This window comes from Haematobia irritans, chromosome 3 (assembly GCF_050003625.1).
Source record: "Haematobia irritans isolate KBUSLIRL chromosome 3, ASM5000362v1, whole genome shotgun sequence".
Classification (NCBI taxonomy): Eukaryota; Metazoa; Arthropoda; class Insecta; order Diptera; family Muscidae; genus Haematobia; species Haematobia irritans.
The window spans coordinates 226,437,929-226,456,944 of NC_134399.1; the positions used below are offsets into that span (position 1 = coordinate 226,437,929).

Consider the following 19,016-nt stretch of genomic DNA (forward strand, 5'->3'; position numbering starts at 1 on the left):
AATAAAATTTTGACAAAATTTTCTAAAGAAATACAATTTTGACAAACTTTTCTATAGAAATAAAATGTTAACAAACTTTTCTATAGAAATAAAATCTTGACAAAATATCCTGTAGCAATAAAATTTGAACAAAATTTTCTATAGAAATTGTTTTTTTTTTTACGAAATTTTCTATAGAAATAAAGTTTGGGTAGATTATTTTTAGCGATATGGACCAATTTTTGTGTGATTGGCCATCGGCTATATATAACTAAAGACCGATATGATCCAATTTTTGCATGGTTGTGAGAGACTATATACCAACACCACGTACTAATTTTCAAACGGATCGGATGCATTTTTCTCCTTCAAGAGGCTCTGGAGGTCAAATCTGCGGATCGATTTATATGGGGGCTATATGTAATTATGGACCGATATGTATGGTTATTAGAAATCATATATTAACACCACATACCAAATTGCAGCCAGATCGGATGAAATTTGTTTCGTTTAGAGGCTCGGAAAGCCAAATTTGGGGGTCCGTTTATATGGGGGCTGTACGTAAACGTGGTCCGATATGGCCCATTTTCAATACCATCCGACCTATATTAATAACAACTACTTGTGCCAAGTTTCAAGTCGATTGCTTGTTTCGTCCGGAAGTTAGCGTGATTTCAACAGACGGACGGACGGACATGCTCAGATCGACTCAGAATTTCACCACGACCCAGAATATATATACTTTATGGGGTCTTAGAGCGGAATGACAAAGTTAATATACCCCCATCGCATGATGGAGGCTATAAAAAATGTAAAAGCAAGTGTACATTGCAATGCATAATGCTTTAAGATCTACAGCTTCATTGATAGACGCGTTTTACTAGCCTGATTTAATTTCTAATTTAATTGATTTAATTCTCATTTAATTTCTGACATCCATGAAGGTTTGTGCATATCATTATACCAATGATTCAATAAAATAATATAGTAATTAAAAGTAATCATGAATATTTTTTAATTACACATTTTCCTTTCATAGGCGTTCATCAGTACATTCATCGTAAATCCACACAATTTTTTGTAACAAAGTAGTGTCTAGTCTTGTGTCGTTCCGGAACGAACTAGTTCCAATGAATGGTTCACTAAAAGGAACGACTGTCACTAGTTCCATCTCTTTCATCCTCATCGTTCCTTTTGTCATTTAGTTTTATTTTCAACTTACACTCCATAGTTCCGCGGATCGCAATTTGATTTTTTGACTTTTGTTTGAGCTATAAGACAATTTATTCATTTTTGTGCGTATGTATATTAAATCATTGATTGGTATGCTGCTATTCAAGAAAATCATTAGTTCCAGCTCAGTTTAGTTACTTCTTTAAATTTTCCATTCATTATTGTTTCTTCCTATATTACTATAAACTATTTTAAGTAATTTTACTCAATTTTTAATATTTTTTGTATCTTTCGTTTGACAACGAACTTCGAGGCTCATAGTATGTATGTATGTATGTATGTATTACTTCTTTATTTCATCATATAAATTTTGTTGGTACAATTTCAATATGAGTATGTTTATAATATAAAAGAATATAAGATAATATAAAGAAGATGTATTTTAATTCATGTGCCATGTTACATTGTAACGTCGAGGCTCATAGTAAACAATACCATATCTGCCTTTAGTAGATGACAGTGATGACAAATATAAAAAGCTAGAACGAAAAGGAACGATGGAACGATTTGAAGGAACTAGTTCCTTTGTACAAAAGGAACGACGAGTCCGAATCACTATGGTGAACGATTTTGCCCAAGACTAGTAGTGTCTAAATACTAATTTCCCTCAGTTTCGTTAAACCGACAGAGAACTGAACTGGGTGACGCCGACGCAAACTGTATGATATTTGAGAGAAGCGCCGACAAAAACTGCATGACAATAGATAAATTTCCTCCTGACTGCCACCTACTGACGCAGTTTCGCTTCACAGTTTCGCTCTCTTGTTATCTATTTATTCTATGGTGCATGTTGATTGTCAATTTCGGCAACCTTGTTGTCGATTGCTATCGATATCGAGAGGCGTATTATCGATTACCCATTCATTTAGCAAATTCGTGTCTTTGGAATTCATCAAATCAAAATCAATCTTAACCATGTTTAAAAAGTAAGGAATTTTTAGTTCTTGCCCTATTTGTAGATTTAATAACGAAACAATTATAGATTTGAAGAAAAAGAGAGTTTGTCATCTGTGCAGCAGCTCAAGTCATCGGTACAAAAAGGAATACGTGCCAAACTCCTAGAATCATACCCACATTTAGAGTCTCACATTGATTTGGTTTTGCCGAAAAAGGACAGCTACCGCATTGCGAAATGGTAAATAATTTTTGGGCCTCACATATTATCGTATTAATTCCACAATTGCTTCAAGTCATGATCACATTGAAATTCTGTTGAATGGAGCCGGCGAGCAGATATTCTTTAGACAACGTGAGGGTCAATGGATGCCAACACTGAAATTATTGCACAAATTTCCTTACTTTGTTAACATGCAGCAGGTGGACAAAGGTAAATATTCGCGTATACTTTAAAAATTGAGATACTTTAATAGTGTTCGTTTGTTGTTTTTATGAAGGTGCCATTCGTTTTGTCCTGAGCGGAGCAAATATCATGTGTCCTGGCTTAACATCTCCTGGAGCAATGATGACACCGGCAGAAAAGAACACTGTTGTCGCCATTATGGCTGAAGGCAAAGAGCACGCATTGGCTATTGGCATAACCACTTTATCAACTGATGATATGTAAGTACGGTGTAAAATAAATGCTTGGTCATTTTACTTTAAATGTGGTAAATTTTCTTCCGAGAATTTATACATCATCAATTAAATTGGATTCATTTATAGATGAAATTTAATTTTCACTACTCTATATTAAAACTAAAGCAAAGCTAGTAATATTTCTCATCATTGAAATTGATTTCCTAGTGTAATTTAGCAAAATCCACCGTGGTACAATGATTGTCATGTCCAAACTAACTAACTATGACCCCTTCCATTACGTCTCGTTTAAGTTATTGAAGTATCTAATTATTAAACTGCAAACATAACCGGATAACCCTTTATTGATATTCATCACCTCCGTTCGAATTTTCCAACGCTACATGCATCAAAAAAGAAAAATTTGTTAGTTGATACGAAAATTTGCTAATGTAGCAAAATTCCTGCTGAAAAAGAGATATCATTCACAATTTACTGAAATAGCAATTGCTTTCAGCTATTTTTTAAACTCTATTACGCAGGTTTTAGTGTTACTGAAACAAATAAAAAATTCAACTAGGAGCTATCGAACATAATAGAAACAATATATAAAGACTATGTTTTGTATTTGCTAAAAAATCCGAATATTTCTCAATTTAAGGATAACAGCAAACAAAATATTAGATGATCGTATTTGGAACTTTAACCAGTTAGCTATAAAATGTTTTTATTGTGATTGAAGTAGCTCCGTTAGGCTTAAACTTCCAGTTAACAAAAAGTAAATTGGAAATATCTTCTCTCCGGTTAACTTTAACTGAAAATTTTTCGGCAGTTAACTTCCTAACTGACATATGGAATTTATAGGCAAGGTGGCAGCTATGTCCATAATACGGTTTAAAAGTTCATTAGTTAACGGAACAATAACGAACTTCATGAAGACGGGGGGTTAGTCGTATATGGCGAGTTTTGTATTCGTTTAAATTAAAAAATTAAATTAAAATAATGTTTGACATACAAGCGCTTCCATGAGTGGTCACGTGACTACGGACACAGGAGACACAAATAATCCAATCCAATTTTGCATCTAAAAATAATTGTTGTATTTTAAAAGATACTAAATAGTACACGGATCTGAGACAAATAGTAATAAGTATAAAAGTATAGTAATACACCAGATTACGACCCTATATACTCCACAGTGAACCTATTCATTGAATAAATAGTATCGAAGTGTAAACCATACCAGAGAACGGCTGCGATCTACCGCAACCGACCAGTGTATTTAGTAAACACCAATATTTGCAATCTTAAAACACCAATTGGTAAAAAAATATTTCAACCACCAATATCCAATGCAACCGACGACTGTCGGTTTTTGTTAGTATGAGTGTTGGTCTCTCGAAAACAAAGACAATAAACTCTAGGAAAAAAAAACCGCCGGTTGTAGTTCTCTGAACCATACCATCAAATAAATTCCCCTGGCCCCGTGCAACATTGTATAACGACAATTACACAATATTTTAATATAATTAAACAAATTTTATAGAAACTAATCGTATACCAACAAATTAATTCATTTCAGTGCGAAGGTTAACAAAGGAATTGGAGTGGAAAATTGTCATTACCTCAACGATGGACTTTGGAAGATGAAACCCGTTAAATAAAACTAGTAAAATATAATATTAAATATTACTGGCATTTTATACTTTTTAAAATGGAAAATACAAACGATTGCTACTAATTTTTTATTTGATGATTCCTAGCTTTTTTTCGTGGGTCTAAAGAACACATTTCAAATTGTAAGCAAAATTTGGCTAGAATTCAATGTTCTTAACTCTTGGAGTATAGGTTATATCAAATCGTTAAAAGTATATAACATAGTAAGTATAGATAGCAAAAATTCTCGTAAATTTAAGACACTTTTGATGTTGGTAACGTAAACAACGTTTTTGGAAAAAATAATTTTGGGTTGAACTTTTTGACATGTACTTCTTTGGGCAGAACCCAAAGGGGTTAATGTAGCCGGCCTTCGGTTGGTGTAATAAAGTTAATACAAGAAATTAGCAACTAAAACATAAAACACATATTTCAGTAATAAGACAAAACTCAATAGTTTTTGCATACTGGGAATCCATACTTAATAATAAGCTTGACCTATGAAGAGATGTTATATCTAAATCGAAATTACAGAAGAAATATCTAGGGTGTAATCGAAATCTTCAAGATACAACAGAAATTAAAAAAAAAGAACTAGGGTACATTTTTTTGCTATTTCTCCTGAAGTGTATAAGACAGCGCTTCCCAAATGGGGGGGCGCGCCCCCCTAGGGGGGCGCCACGAGGTTGCTGTGGGGGCGCAACGTCATTTCTAGTTGAGCAGGTTTTGTATCATTCAATTTGTTAAAACAACACAAACTTATGGGTTCGACGAAACATTAATAATATACTACAAAATAAAGTATAAAATGTTTCGAAATGTTAATTTATAACCAACGTGAAAAAGTAGAAGTTACATGCATTGCTTGTTGTAGGTTTTCCATTATTACTTGTTTACTACCTTTATTTGCAACGGTTTAGTACCTATCTACCTTTTACTTATCACTGTTTAAATTTGCCATCTCTATGCACACGATCATATGTTTTTTGGTTTTGTTGCGCGTATTAAATATTGTCGAATTAATGACTTAATTACATTCCAATATGACATCAAAGAACAAAATACGGCTTTACAATACAGAATATATTAAATTTGGTTTTTCTTGTGTTGCAAAAAACAATGAAAATTTGCCTCAATGTGTTATTTGTCACAAAATTTTGTCTAACGATGCAATGAGACCAATACGATTAAAAAGGCATTTGTCATCTTTGCATCCAGAATACGAAGACAAACCTCCTGCTTTCTTTGAAGCAAGGTTGTCGACATTAAGAAATATGAAGATAAATTCTACGTCTGTGTTTAATCTGGAGGCTGAAAAAGCATTAGAAGCATCTTTTGAAATTTCATGGATAATAGCCAGGAACAAAAAACCCCACACGATTGGTGAATTGGTTATAAAACCGAGCATAATAGCAGCTGCAAGTAAAATGCTGGACAACAATGCAGTGAGACAACTTTCAAAAATTCCACTTTCGAACAATACAGTAAAAAGACGTATTGATGAAATGGCTAGTGATGTCAAGTCCCAATTAATTCAACACATCAAGGACTCGCCATTAATTGCACTGCAGTGTGATGAAACAACAGATGTATCTTGCTCCTGTCAGTTGTTGTTTTACTGCAGATATATCAAAGAGGATTCTATATGTGAGGAGCTACTTTTCTCTAAACCTCTAACAACTACATCAAAGGGAGAAGATATTTTCAAAGCGCTTTCGGATTTCTTGGATGCCAATGATATACCTTGGGGAAAGATTGCCGGCATATGTACTGATGGTGCTCCTTCAATGACGGGATGCAAATCTGGATTTATTCATTACGCCAAGCAAAAAAACAATAACATCATATTCACTCATTGCGTTATCCACAGACAAGCCTTAGCCGCCAGAACATTGCCTGACGAATTAAGAAGTTCCCTAAATTGTGCCATAGAAGTTGTCAATTTTATTAAATGCAGTGCCCTACGAACGCGTCTTTTTGAAACTTTATGTCTGGATTTAAACGCTGACCACAAAAATTTATTGTTTCATACCCAGGTACGCTGGCTTTCAAAGGGAAATATGCTGGGAAGACTATATGAATTAAAAAATGAAGTAGAAATTTTCTTGTTAAGTACCAAAAATGAAAAACTTTATGATTGTTTCACAAACAAAAATACCATTATTTTCTTGGCTTACCTAGCCGATTTTTTTGAAATTTTAAATAACCTAAACTTAAAACTCCAAGGAGAAACTACAAATATTTTAACAGCACTTGACTCCATAAATTCATTTATGGAAAAAATAAAATTGTGGAAAAAACGAATTTTATCGCCTTTCCCTAAATATACATCTTTTCCTCGGTTAAACGATATATTAGATTCTGAGGATATTGAAAATAGAAATTTGGACGGAATTCTATTGCATTTGGATGCACTTTTGGGTGAATTCAATAGATATTTTCCAGATATGACCACTGATTGTTGGCAGAACAAACTGTTTCGTAATCCCTTTCTTCTGGACGTTATGGTACTACCTGAGGATATCCAGGAAGAAGCTATTGATTTGAAAAACGATTCAATCGCAAAAGATGATTTTGATATATTAACAACTGAAAATTTCTGGCTAAAATATCGGAACTTGTATCCACTTTTGTCTTCACACATGTTAAAAGTTTTGATACAATTTTCGTCAACCTATCTATGCGAAAAAAGTTTTTCAACACTTTTAAATATAAAGTCAAAATATCGGTCTTGCCTTAATGTTGAAAATGATTTGAGATGTGCTTTATCAGTACTGTCACCAAATGTTAAAAAACTAGTTAATGAACAGAAAAATTGCCAAATTTCCCACTAAGTGGTCACACTTTTATATACATTAAAATTGTTATTGTTAATTGAAAGTATTAATAGCGAATCAAAAATTCGCATTATATATGTTATTTTAGTAAACCTGATCTCAACATATCTAGTTCATGACTATTTATGTTCCTTTTTAGTCCTTGAATTACATTTTTATTACTAATTAATTGTAATAATATTATCCATCTTAAATAATTTTATATTTTTTACTTGAATTGAAATTAAAAGAACTTTTGTTTTTGTTATTTTTTTGTTTGAAATTGAAATTAAAACCCTTTTGTTTTTATACATATTTTTCTGTTTCTTTGGGTAAACATTTTTTTAAAGGAAACTTGTTTTTAGAAGAAACTGGGGGGGGGGGCACAGCAATATCCAAAAATATTTGGGGGGGCGTAAAGCAAATTGGGTTGGGAAGCACTGGTATAAGATATACATAAAATACAAACAAATTGGTGTGGGTGCATTTATTCTCATGGAAGAAAATGTAAACTATTGGAAAAATTGTCCTAACGAAATTTTCATTGTATACATATCTGTTGCAAATCTCAAGTGTAAAAAGATTCACTAGTGGTGTTCACAATTCAAAACCCAATATATATTTCGTGCCACATCCGCCAAAAAATTCGTATGGTCACCTCATATGCATTTACCGGATAACTGCTGATTGCAGTTTTTGTTGTTTTTTGTTCGCAGATGTTATTTGTTTACAAACAAATCATACTCGCTTTTGAAACAGGGTTGCCAGCTTGGGGTTTCTCCAAATTTAAAGAGTTTTCATTGTTGGAGGCTTTTCGCGGTAAAAATATCGTATACCTTATGCGCTTTACAGACTATCAGTTATTCCGGACGGAATGTCGGTGTTTTTAAAGAATCTTACAGTGTGTCGGATCGATACGACTTGTCGGCGATGACTAAATAATCGGTAAATGTGTTATCGATCCCATAAACATGCAGCATTATCGATTATGCTTTCGGACTTAACTTATAATGTGCACAATATATGGGATATGTTCGACACGAGCACTGTCGTCCGGAATAACTGATAATCTGTAGAGCACATTATGCATGAAAATTTCCTTTGGGCTATTCCCCATCAAGTTATAATAAAATTTGCAACAAAGATGTATAATTTTATGCCTTTTTTACTGATTAAGTTTTCATTTTACAGGCTAAACTCGAATTTAGTACTCACCTTTAACTTAAACAACTGAATTTAAGCGTTAAATACCCCATAAATGAACGAAATATTCATAAAATGATGGGTGTTGCAATTTTACACCTACAAGTGATAATCTGGCAACACTGACATTTAGAAATATAAACAACAACAATGAGTGAAGATATTGTTTTGTCGAAAATTGCTAAAATTAATATTGAAAATGAAACTAACGACAAATGTTTTGTGTATAGAAACAAACAATGGACCTTCCTGGAATGCTTTGAATATGAAAAGGAAAGATTGCTTGAAATAATTAAACTTGGTAAGTTTGCATCATTGCTTGTTTTTGATTGTGACAATAATAAAATTTTTGTTTGGAACATACGAATTTTAGCTGAAAGATCGAAATCGAAAACTTTTGAGTTTGTGGAGTCCAAAGATGGAGGTGATCTGCTGTGTATATACAAGAATGATGTATATGTGAAAAGTAACCGTAAGGTCCTCATCGATGAACTTTTCCGTATATTGTTCTATGAGTATAAGGACACCAAATCCGCTGAAAAGAATGATGAAGATAGCAGCGATGGTAACGAAACGGCTTTAAAAACGTATGTAACAACCAAGCTTTTTGAATCTTTGCAAAACCAGCATAATGCCGAATCTTTGGAGTGGCAAAATTACAAAGAATTATCACTGCCCCAAAAATTCTTGCCCAAGCTTTGTGACTATCAATTAAAAAGTGTAATGTGGATGTGTACAAAAGAAAGATCACCAGCCAAATTTAGTCTATTAACATTGTTTGACAAACTCGAGGCGAAAGACCAAGAAACGACCATATACATGCATCAGTATGCAAGATATGTGGTACAAGATGAACCTGCAGAAGTTATTCTACCCACAGGAGGTATATTGGCTGATGAAATGGGCTTAGGGAAAACTGTGGAAATTTTAGCTTTAATTTTACTCAATCCTCGGATAAACGATATCCCAGATCAAGAAACAACACCACAAATGTTGGAACATAAAAGGAAGCGTACCGATAATGAAGTTTTTTGCATATGTTCATCAAAATCTAAGAAAAAATTAATTCAATGTAGCAAATGTTCATTATGGCAACACACCAAATGTGTTGCAAGATATAACGATAATCATGAAGATGATATCAACGAACCCTATATATGCCCTGGTTGTTGGCAAGATGTGATAGAAATGTGTGGTCTGGTAAAGTCCAAGGCCACATTTATTGTATCTCCGAATTCCATTAAATCACAATGGCTTTCTGAAATCAAGAGGCACATACAACCCTCTTTACGGGTCCTCCTATATGATGGTGCAGTTTCTGGTAAATGGATAAGTCCCAATCAATTGGCTGACTATGATGTTATCCTTACCGACTATAATATATTGGGAAGAGAAATCTACTATACACAGGAAAATGTAAGCGGGCGTTCAATGAGAAATAAGCCGCAATCGATTCGAATGAACACTCCTCTATTGATGGTTGAATGGTATAGGGTATGCTTGGATGAAGCTCAAATGGTTGAATCGAATACATCTAAAGTCGCTTCTTTGGTACGAATGTTACCAGGTAATATTTTGTTTCTTTCTCTTTTTTTTTTTGAAAATAAGAAAAACGCTTTCATTTAATGTCGTACTCTTTGTTTTAGCTGTGAATCGATGGGCCGTAACGGGAACTCCCATACAACGATCGCTCAATGACCTACAACCACTCTTACATTTTGTAGGATTCGATGCTGTTGCTGAAACGGTTACATGGAAGAATTTAGTTCATGATTTTTTACGGCCGAAGCATAATGGCGACGAACAGAATACTGACCTTGAGCTTGTAAAAGTTTTACAAAAATGCATGTGGAGAACATGTAAATCCCAAATAGCTGATGAATTAAGTATTCCACCACAGTCCCAAATTGTACATCGAATACAATTTGATAATTTAGAAAAACTATTTTACAACGAGCAACATGATGACTGTAAAAATACTTTTATGGGAAATGTACGAAAACATCGTATGAGTTCTATTTCTCCTCAACTTATGAAAATAGTAAGTAAAAAAGCACATCGTAGGAGTTTTAAAGTTTGTTTTTATTCTTAGAAAACCTGTAGGATAATTGCTCTTGCACTGAATACCATCAAAGGGGAATGCCAGTAATTAAAGTAAAAATAGAAGTCCAAATTTTGAAAAAGTCGACTTTTTGGTTCGGAGATTTTATGTAATTCCCGATCATCTACTAGATATTTTTTTTATATGATGATTTTGAACATTTTTCAATTTTCAATTTTTAGATTCCCATCTAACAGTCAATTTTTAGATTCCCATCTAACAGTTAATTTATACTCTTGAGGTTTTACCAGTCTAACTAGGCATCTTCTTGGCTTTTACAGATTATACAAATAACTTTATTTTCTGTACTTCTTAGATTCTCCAACCTTTCTTGAAAATAAGACAATCATGTACAATGCCCGTTGTTGTAGTTAATTCGAAAGTAAATACTGCTTTTGCTACGCAACAAAAACAATTTCTACATCCCCAGGAGCTACATACTTATTTAAAATCATCCAATGAGATCTGCTGCAAATCAGAGCTTAGGGCCATGGCATCTACGCACAATGGTAGGATTATATGAGAAATAACCGTTTTTTCTGAAGTTTTTTTTTTTTTTTGAATTTTCCATATGTTATAACTTTAGGCCTGGCAGCATTGTTTTTTATAAAGAAAAAATATGATGATGCCACAAAACATTATAATGCTGTTCTAAAGTTGGCCAACGATTATGTTCATATGAACATCACGTAAGTAAAATTAAGATTTTTGAGTTAATAAATCTATTTGAGAGTCTAAACACTGAATGCCTTTATTATTACAGTGTAGATAGCTTATTACAAATTCATGCACTTCACAACATAATGGAAATCAAAAAACTTGAGAATGACACACTTGACAACATAGAAGCATTCCAAAAACAATATAATGCATTGGAATGGAAATATTTGGGAACATATGCTACCACATTAAGGACCGTCATGGAAACCTACGAAGCGGCCATTGCAAATATAAAAAGGGATATTGGCCTACAGGTTACTAATACCATGTCGGAGGCTATAGTAGCTCTAAGAAATTCGGATACAATGTTATTATTGCAAAAGATTTACGAAGATTGTATGCCACGCTTTGGGGTAACAAATCCGAAGTTATCTGTAATTCAAAGCACACATTCATTATTGTATATTGTGGATATATGGCATACAAAAGTCACAAAAATGTTAAAAACATTGGAAGCGGAAATCGAAAATCTACAATATTTTACGGATAATGTCAAATCACGTAGTCAAGTCAGTCCAGAGACATGGAAGAATATAATGGAATTGGTGAACAGTGTTTACGATTGTCATCTAAGTGAGATACGAGTAAGTATTCTATCCAAAAGAGAAGTTGGACATCTAAATCTAAAAAAATAATGAGGGAATTGAAATGAGTCATAAAAACCAATTTATTAATATGATTTTCTAAGAATATTATGGAGTTAATTTTATTATTTCATTATTTAGGAAAAAGAAAAGGAGAAAAATAAGAAGCATCCTGCCAAGAAGAAACCCATTTGCAAAATGTGTTCAATCCGTGACATTATCAATAGTTTTGAATGTTTACTTTTCGATAAAGTAATTGACAAGGACTCAAACTTCACCGAAGGCCTGGAAAATCATTCATTTGAAATGTTAGTCTGTAAAAGTAGGTATTGAAAAACGGTTCATATCCAATTTTTGTTTTTAGTTTTAGTTGAATATAGAATTCTAATCAATGAGACAAATGCATAAGATGTATAAAAGATCCTCATCTAGTTCTAGTTTTCGTTTTAGGACTACATTAAATGTTTGGTACCATTAAATGTTTACTATGACTTGTTTTCAACGTTAGCTACACAACAATGCATGTGGAATATTTTTAAACCAGAGCACTATGGGTAATTTGACCCAACTACTATATTCAAAGGTTTGAAAAACTCCAAAGGTCAACTATTTGATATTAATTACAATTCCTAATACTATAACCCCCATTTTCACAAAGCTAACGAACTTTTATACCGTACTATGCTGCTGTTAAAGCTAATCGGAGAGAATATATTTCTATTTTTTCTTTCTGTTAACTGACAGTTAAAACCTGTATGAAAATGGCCACCATCGACCACCAAGTTTACAATTTGGTTAATAGGAAACCCAATTCAAGAATTTGCTTTCGGCTTCGATTGAAAATAAACATTTAGCCTTTTGGGATTCGGTGATACTCCAATACAGAATAATAATAAGTATTTTTTTCTTCATGTTTTAGTTACATTTTCGTATCTCAAAAATAAAATAACCGACTATCAATTATCGAAGACAATGGAAATGAATTGGACCTATTTGGAACACTTGCAGACTGTATGCAAACGTCTAATAAAACTTTGGATTGAAATGGAATATACCATAAAAGCCTATGATGAATTGAACATGTGCAAATTACGCATAGAACTCACTGCGGATCCAGAGGAAAAATCTATTTACAAAATTTTTGAACATGAAATTGATCAACGCATATTAGATCAACAAGCGGAACTTCTAATAGCACAAAGGCAATTTACAATGAAATTAGCCCGATTAAAATATATTAAACATTTGGAAAGTGATCAGGAAATGGGTCCATGTCCCATATGCCAATCATTGGATGAGGACAGAGTGAGTTCATAATCCCAAGTTATTTGTAATATATATTTTTTTAACAATTTTCCTTTAGTATGCGGTTTTAGAATGTGGACATCACATATGTTTTCAGTGTCTACTATCAATACAGCAGTATGCTAGAAGTGTTAGCTTTAAATGTTCTGTATGTCGGAATGTTCAACAGCATCAGCAGTAAGTTGAAAAATATAATTACGCAACACAAAGTTTCATCCAGATGTCTAATGTTTTTTTAATATCCTTTACCATGGGGGGGGGGTTTACATTCCTTTTGTAATACATCAAATAATATGAACTTTTACTATTCCAAGTAAATATGCCCTTTTGCAATAGCGCTAAAGAGTACTTTATAAAAAAAACTAATCGATTTTTCAAAATATTAAATAGTTTACCTTTGTGAAATTTGCAAGAATATTTTTCCAAAATTAAGATTAAGGTTAAGTTTTTGGTTGAAATTTGGTTGAAAATTATCGACTAATTTTTGTGTTTAGTTTGACAAAATTAATTTGAAACTAATTTGGGGACTCTGGATGATTCTTTCATTTGTGGCATAGTCCATTATAATACATGACATTGCTTACGATTTTTTAAAATTTGTGTTTGTGTTTTTAGCTTATACTACGTGAGTAGATCCAAACGCAGGGATCATGAAGTCCAACAAGTTAAAGGAAATTATTCATCTAAAATCACCTATATTGTGGGATTAATACTAAAACTACAAAAGAAACATGAATTGGATGAATCAGACAATAAACAGAATTTAAAAATATTAATATTTTCACAATGGATACCAATTTTGGTAGCTATATCAGCAGCTCTTAAAGAAAATGATATTACATTTAGAATACACAAAACTCCTCAAACTGTCGAGGAATTCAAGGTAAAAATATGGCTACATCCATGGAAAGAATAATAGGTGCTCCAATTTCGCTGCTAAAATATAAAAAATAAAAAAAGGAAGAACTTGTCGGAAAGTTTTGAGCATTTGTAATTAATCCGATATAACAAATATACAAATATTTTAGTATGCGTAGTGTAAGTAAAGATATCACAAGATCGGAGTATGAAGCCAATCCATTTCGGTTGGCGAAATGCATAAACAAATTTCTAAGCTATCCATTTCATATCTTCAATTAACAGTCACTGTTAATAAAAATCCGGCTTTAAGATTTGCTACAATTATAAACACGCCTATTATTCTTTATTATTATTTATAAAGACGTGACATGTAATATCAGTAAATATGTATGTTTTTAGAATCCTCAACGCAATATAACATGTTTATTGATGCCTTTTGTGAAAGGTTCCAAAGGTTTAAATCTAGTAGAAGCAACTCATGTATTTTTAGTGGAGCCAATACTCAATCCTGGCGAAGAATTGCAAGCCATTGGGAGAGTACATCGATTTGGACAAACTAGGTGAGTTAAAAAATCAATTTTAATACGATGTTTAATGATGTATATTTTTAGGGCGACAACTGTACATCGATTTATTGTGGATGATTCCATCGAGGAAAATATACACAATTTTATATCATCATCTCCAATAAAGGACGACGTTTCCAGCGGCGTAGAACCCAAATGGGAAATGAGTCATGTTTCTCTAGAAGATTTTGAAAATCTCTTTGTATTGAAAACGAAGAATTAATTTAAGAACTTTTTATACATTTACCACATTCCTTGCTAAAATATTACTTAAATTATATGTGTTGGATTTTTTTTATTATAAATTTCCTTAATTATTTGTTTTTTTTTTAGAATTTTATGAAAAATTCGTCTTTCTAATTTTAAAGGAATTTGACAAAGCTGTACAGAAGCTCATTTAAAATAGTATTCAACAATCAATTTTCGTTTTTGAAAATTCCTTCTATTAATTGCACTTTAAATTATAAAAGTATTAATTATTTCCTTTTTGTAATTTATGAAAAATTCGAATTTTAATGAAATTTGACAAAGTTGTGTATTACACAGCTGAATTGAACTAATAAATTGAAAAAAAAAACGTAAAAAACCTAATGTGTTGACGTGGATGAGTTTTATTAAATAAAAGTTAAAAACATTTATTTCATAATTTATCTAAGTTTATGATATATTTTATCATTGTTCCAAGCCATCAAAATCACGATTCATAAGTACAGTCAAAAATATTATCAAAACAAAAGTCTGAGTATATATGAGATAGAGAGAGCAGTAATAGATTGCTAAAATAACAAACCTTAATGTGCTCTTATTTTTCTTCTATATTTTTAATTCGGAACTATGAAACACATATGGACTATCTACTCATTAGCGTAGCTAGACAATTTTCCTAGGGGGGCTAGCAGCCCTAGCAAAAAATTAATAGACTGAAGTTATAGGTTCAATTAATTAATTAATTAACTAATGTTTTATTTTATAAAAATGAATAAAAAATCTGACTTCAACATAACTGGAAAATTAATTTATAAAAAAAAACAACTAAAAGTAGTTCCACACTTCCACACCACAAAAAAAAATTTGAGTGTTGTTCTAAAGGCACAACTTTAAAAGCATGTCCTCACACAGAAGTCAATTATTTTAACTACGCAGGAAGTTGTTTTTTCGTTTTTTTTTGTATTTTTAATAAGTATTTTGTTTTTAGTACTTTAAAAAATAGTACGAATTTATAAAATGGTACAAATTTTTAAAATTTTGCCGCAAAAATGATAAATCCATTCTAGAAAATTTTAATATTTTAATAATTTTTGAAAATATTCGAGGTTAAATGTTTCAGACAAGAGTTATAAAGCATTAAAAATCATAAAAACTTATAAAAAATAAATATTCGGGAAATATCACATTTTTTTTTAATTCACCTTACAATAATGAAACTAACTTACAATTTAGAAAATAATGTTAAGAAATCAAATTATATATTGCCATCGGTAAATACCACAATGCAAAGTCCTAAATATGTTTTTAAATTCTTCTAAAATTAAAAGGAGGTCCCTTGTCATTGAGCTTAACATGGAATCGGCCAGCTCTCAGTGATAAGAGAGAAGTTCACCAATATGGTATCACAATGGACTGAATAGTCTAAGTGAGCCTGATATATCGGGCTGCCCCTAACCTAACCTGCACTGAATTTGCATCAACTCTTAAAGTGTGATCAGAGTTCAGTGTTTTGGATGGGGATTCACCCAAAAAAAAGTGAACCCACCGTGGAAGAAAATGTAGGTTTATTTTAGAAAATTTTAACTAAAATAGTTTTCTAATTGCAACATGTTATAAATAAGTTAATACTTTTGGTCAAACTGAAGAAATCTTTTTATAAATAATTAATTTTTTCTGTTGTTTAAGAAAATTTCATATGAAAGAAAAAATTGGATTTAAAAATTGTTAAAATGTCTTTAGCGCTGTACGAAGTTCAGGACAGGTACAATTTTAGTAAAATTTAATCATTTTAGAGACTTTTGAACTCAATTTAAGGAAACTTCTGCCATTTTAGGAAAATATGAACTATTTCATTTTGTAGTAAAATTGTGTACTATATTTGTATACAACTTTTTTTCTTATTTTTAGTTCATGTCATTAAAGTTAGCAAAAAATTATTCAAATAAGGAACATTTACTCATATTGTGCAAAATTTAACTAAAATCAACTAATCTTCATGAACTGAAATAAAGTTCAGTTGGCATTAGAGCCCCTTTTTTCTGGGTGTTGGAAAATTTTGTGATATTATGCCAAACAATTGATTTTTATAATTATTTTATGATTTTTAATGCATTCTAACACTTGTCTGAAACGTTTGAACCAACTATTTAAAAAAAAAATTAAATAATTTATACCATCTTACTGTGTTTTCATACTATTTAAAACAAAAAAAGTAAAAATTACCCATTACAAATATGAAAAAAGCGAGTTATAAAAAAATTGAAATAAAAGAACTTTCTGTGTTGTTAAAATAAAGAACATCTTTGGGAGGACATTTTTGGAAGGGTTTTTAAAGTTGTGCCTTCAGAACAATTTCCACACGCACAGAAAAAACATGTTTAAACATGGTTGCCGCATCCATTTAATGCTTATCTGGAGTATGTTATTGCCACGAAAACCATGTATTTGGTCTTTGTAAAAATAATTTTCGAGCGGAGAAAAATATATGTTGGCAATAAGCATTTAAATGGTTCTCAAATGCCGCAAACATGTTCTATTATTTAAATGATAGAATTTGAGACCATTACATGGTCGGGAAAATCATGTACGTGACATGTCGAGAACCATTACATGGACATAAAGACCATGTACATTGTTTTCGTGACCATTTAATTTTTTAATTTTTTGCAGCGAAAAGGATTTGAGCAGGTACACACGTTTTTCATTTTGAGCGTCAGTCGTGTGTTCAAGGCCGTAGCCAGGATTTTAATTCGGGGGGGGGGGTTTAACTTTAAAAAAAATATTCATATAATCTCATGTGTAGAAAATTTTATTTATGCATAGGTATGTATACAATATTTTTATACCCACCACCATAGAATGGTGACGGGGGTATAATAAGTTTGTCATTCCGTTTGTAACACATCGAAATATCGATTTCCGACTATATAATGTATATATATTCTTGATCAGGGAGAAGTTCTAAGACGATATAACGATGTCCGTCTGTCTGTTGTAATCACGCTACAGTCTTCAATAATGAAGCAATCGTACTGATATTTTGCACAAACTCGTCTTTTCAAGTTCGAAGATGGGCTATATCGGTCCAGGTTTTTATATAGTCCCCATATAAACCGACCTCCCGATTTGGGGTCTTGGGCTTATAGAAATCGTAGTTTTTATTCAATTTGCCTGAAATTTGAAACCTAGAGGTATTTTATGACCATAAAGAGGTGTGCCAAAAATGGTGATTATCGGTCCATGTTTTGGTATAGCCCCCGTATAGACCGATCTCCCGATTTTACTTCTTGGGCTTATAGAAACCGCAGTTTTTATTCAATTTACCTGAAATTGGAAATTTAGAGGTATTGTAGGACCACAAATACGTGTGCCAAAAATTGTGAGTATCGGTCCATGTTTTGGTATGGTCCCCATATAAAACGACCTCCCGATTTGGGGTCTTGGGCTTATAGAAACCGTAGTTTTTATCCAATTTGTCTGAAATTGGAAATCTAGAGGTATTTTAGGACCATATGTGTGCCGAAAATGGTGAGTATCGGTCCATATTTTGGTATAGCCCCCATATAGACCGATTTCAAGATTTTACTCCTTGGGCTTCTAGAATCCGAAGTTTTTATCCTATTTGCCTGAAATTGGAAATCTAGAGGTATTTTCGGGTCATAAAGAGGTGTGCCGAAAACGGTGAGTATCGGTCCATATTTTAGTATAGCCCCTATAAGAACGATCTCCCGATTTAACTCCTTGGGTTTCTAGAAACCGTAGTTTTTATCTGATTTGCCTGAAATTGTAAATATTCTGGTATTTTAGGCTCACAAAAACGTGTATCGGATTAAGTTTTTATCGATCCATTTGGTAATGCCTCCATATAGACCGACTTCACTTCTTGAGGGTGTAGAAGGCGCACTGATCATGAAAATTGCTTGAAACTCAATGTAAAATTTCCAGATTTTACTTCTACAGATTTAAGATTTCAAATCAAGACTTTATTTTATAATTTTCTTGCACACTTAGAAGAGATGTTAATGATTCCTTTAAAACTCAAACAAAAATGGTTCTTATAAATCCAGAATCTGATATAGTCCTCATAGGTGAAATCTTTAAATTTATCTTCGGGAATATCCTCAAGTCCTCAAGCCCTCCTGAAATTTCAAAGGAAACCCTAATATTTGGTTCATGGTGGTGGGTATTTAAGATTCGGCCCGGCCGAACTTAGTGCTGTATATACTTGTTATAATATTAAATTGAGCCGACGGGCTTTTTGGGCAGCAAA

At 32.3% G+C, this 19,016-nt stretch overlaps 3 protein-coding genes across 3 annotated transcripts; all 3 read left to right on the top strand.

Annotated features, from left to right (window-relative positions):
- Positions 1-1,990: 1,990 nt before the first annotated feature.
- On the top strand, positions 1,991-4,468 carry MCTS1 (malignant T-cell-amplified sequence 1 homolog). The gene is made up of 5 exons (XM_075298191.1): positions 1,991-2,138; positions 2,195-2,347; positions 2,403-2,539; positions 2,607-2,772; positions 4,310-4,468. The coding sequence occupies exons 1-5, from the start codon at positions 1,993-1,995 to the stop codon at positions 4,389-4,391; spliced, it is 684 nt and encodes a 227-aa protein (XP_075154306.1). The 5' UTR covers positions 1,991-1,992; the 3' UTR covers positions 4,392-4,468.
- Positions 4,469-5,555: 1,087 nt separating this feature from the next.
- LOC142231475 (zinc finger BED domain-containing protein 5-like) lies at positions 5,556-7,366 on the top strand. Its single transcript, XM_075302083.1, has 2 exons — positions 5,556-7,003; positions 7,360-7,366. Exons 1-2 carry the CDS (start codon positions 5,556-5,558, stop codon positions 7,364-7,366), a joined length of 1,455 nt encoding a protein of 484 aa, XP_075158198.1.
- Positions 7,367-8,528: 1,162 nt separating this feature from the next.
- LOC142227950 (E3 ubiquitin-protein ligase SHPRH) lies at positions 8,529-14,844 on the top strand. The gene is made up of 12 exons (XM_075298192.1): positions 8,529-8,703; positions 8,776-9,969; positions 10,049-10,443; positions 10,820-11,012; positions 11,090-11,192; positions 11,267-11,807; positions 11,949-12,129; positions 12,727-13,112; positions 13,171-13,289; positions 13,728-13,995; positions 14,373-14,533; positions 14,585-14,844. Exons 1-12 carry the CDS (start codon positions 8,553-8,555, stop codon positions 14,760-14,762), a joined length of 3,870 nt encoding a protein of 1,289 aa, XP_075154307.1. The 5' UTR covers positions 8,529-8,552; the 3' UTR covers positions 14,763-14,844.
- Positions 14,845-19,016: the final 4,172 nt, after the last annotated feature.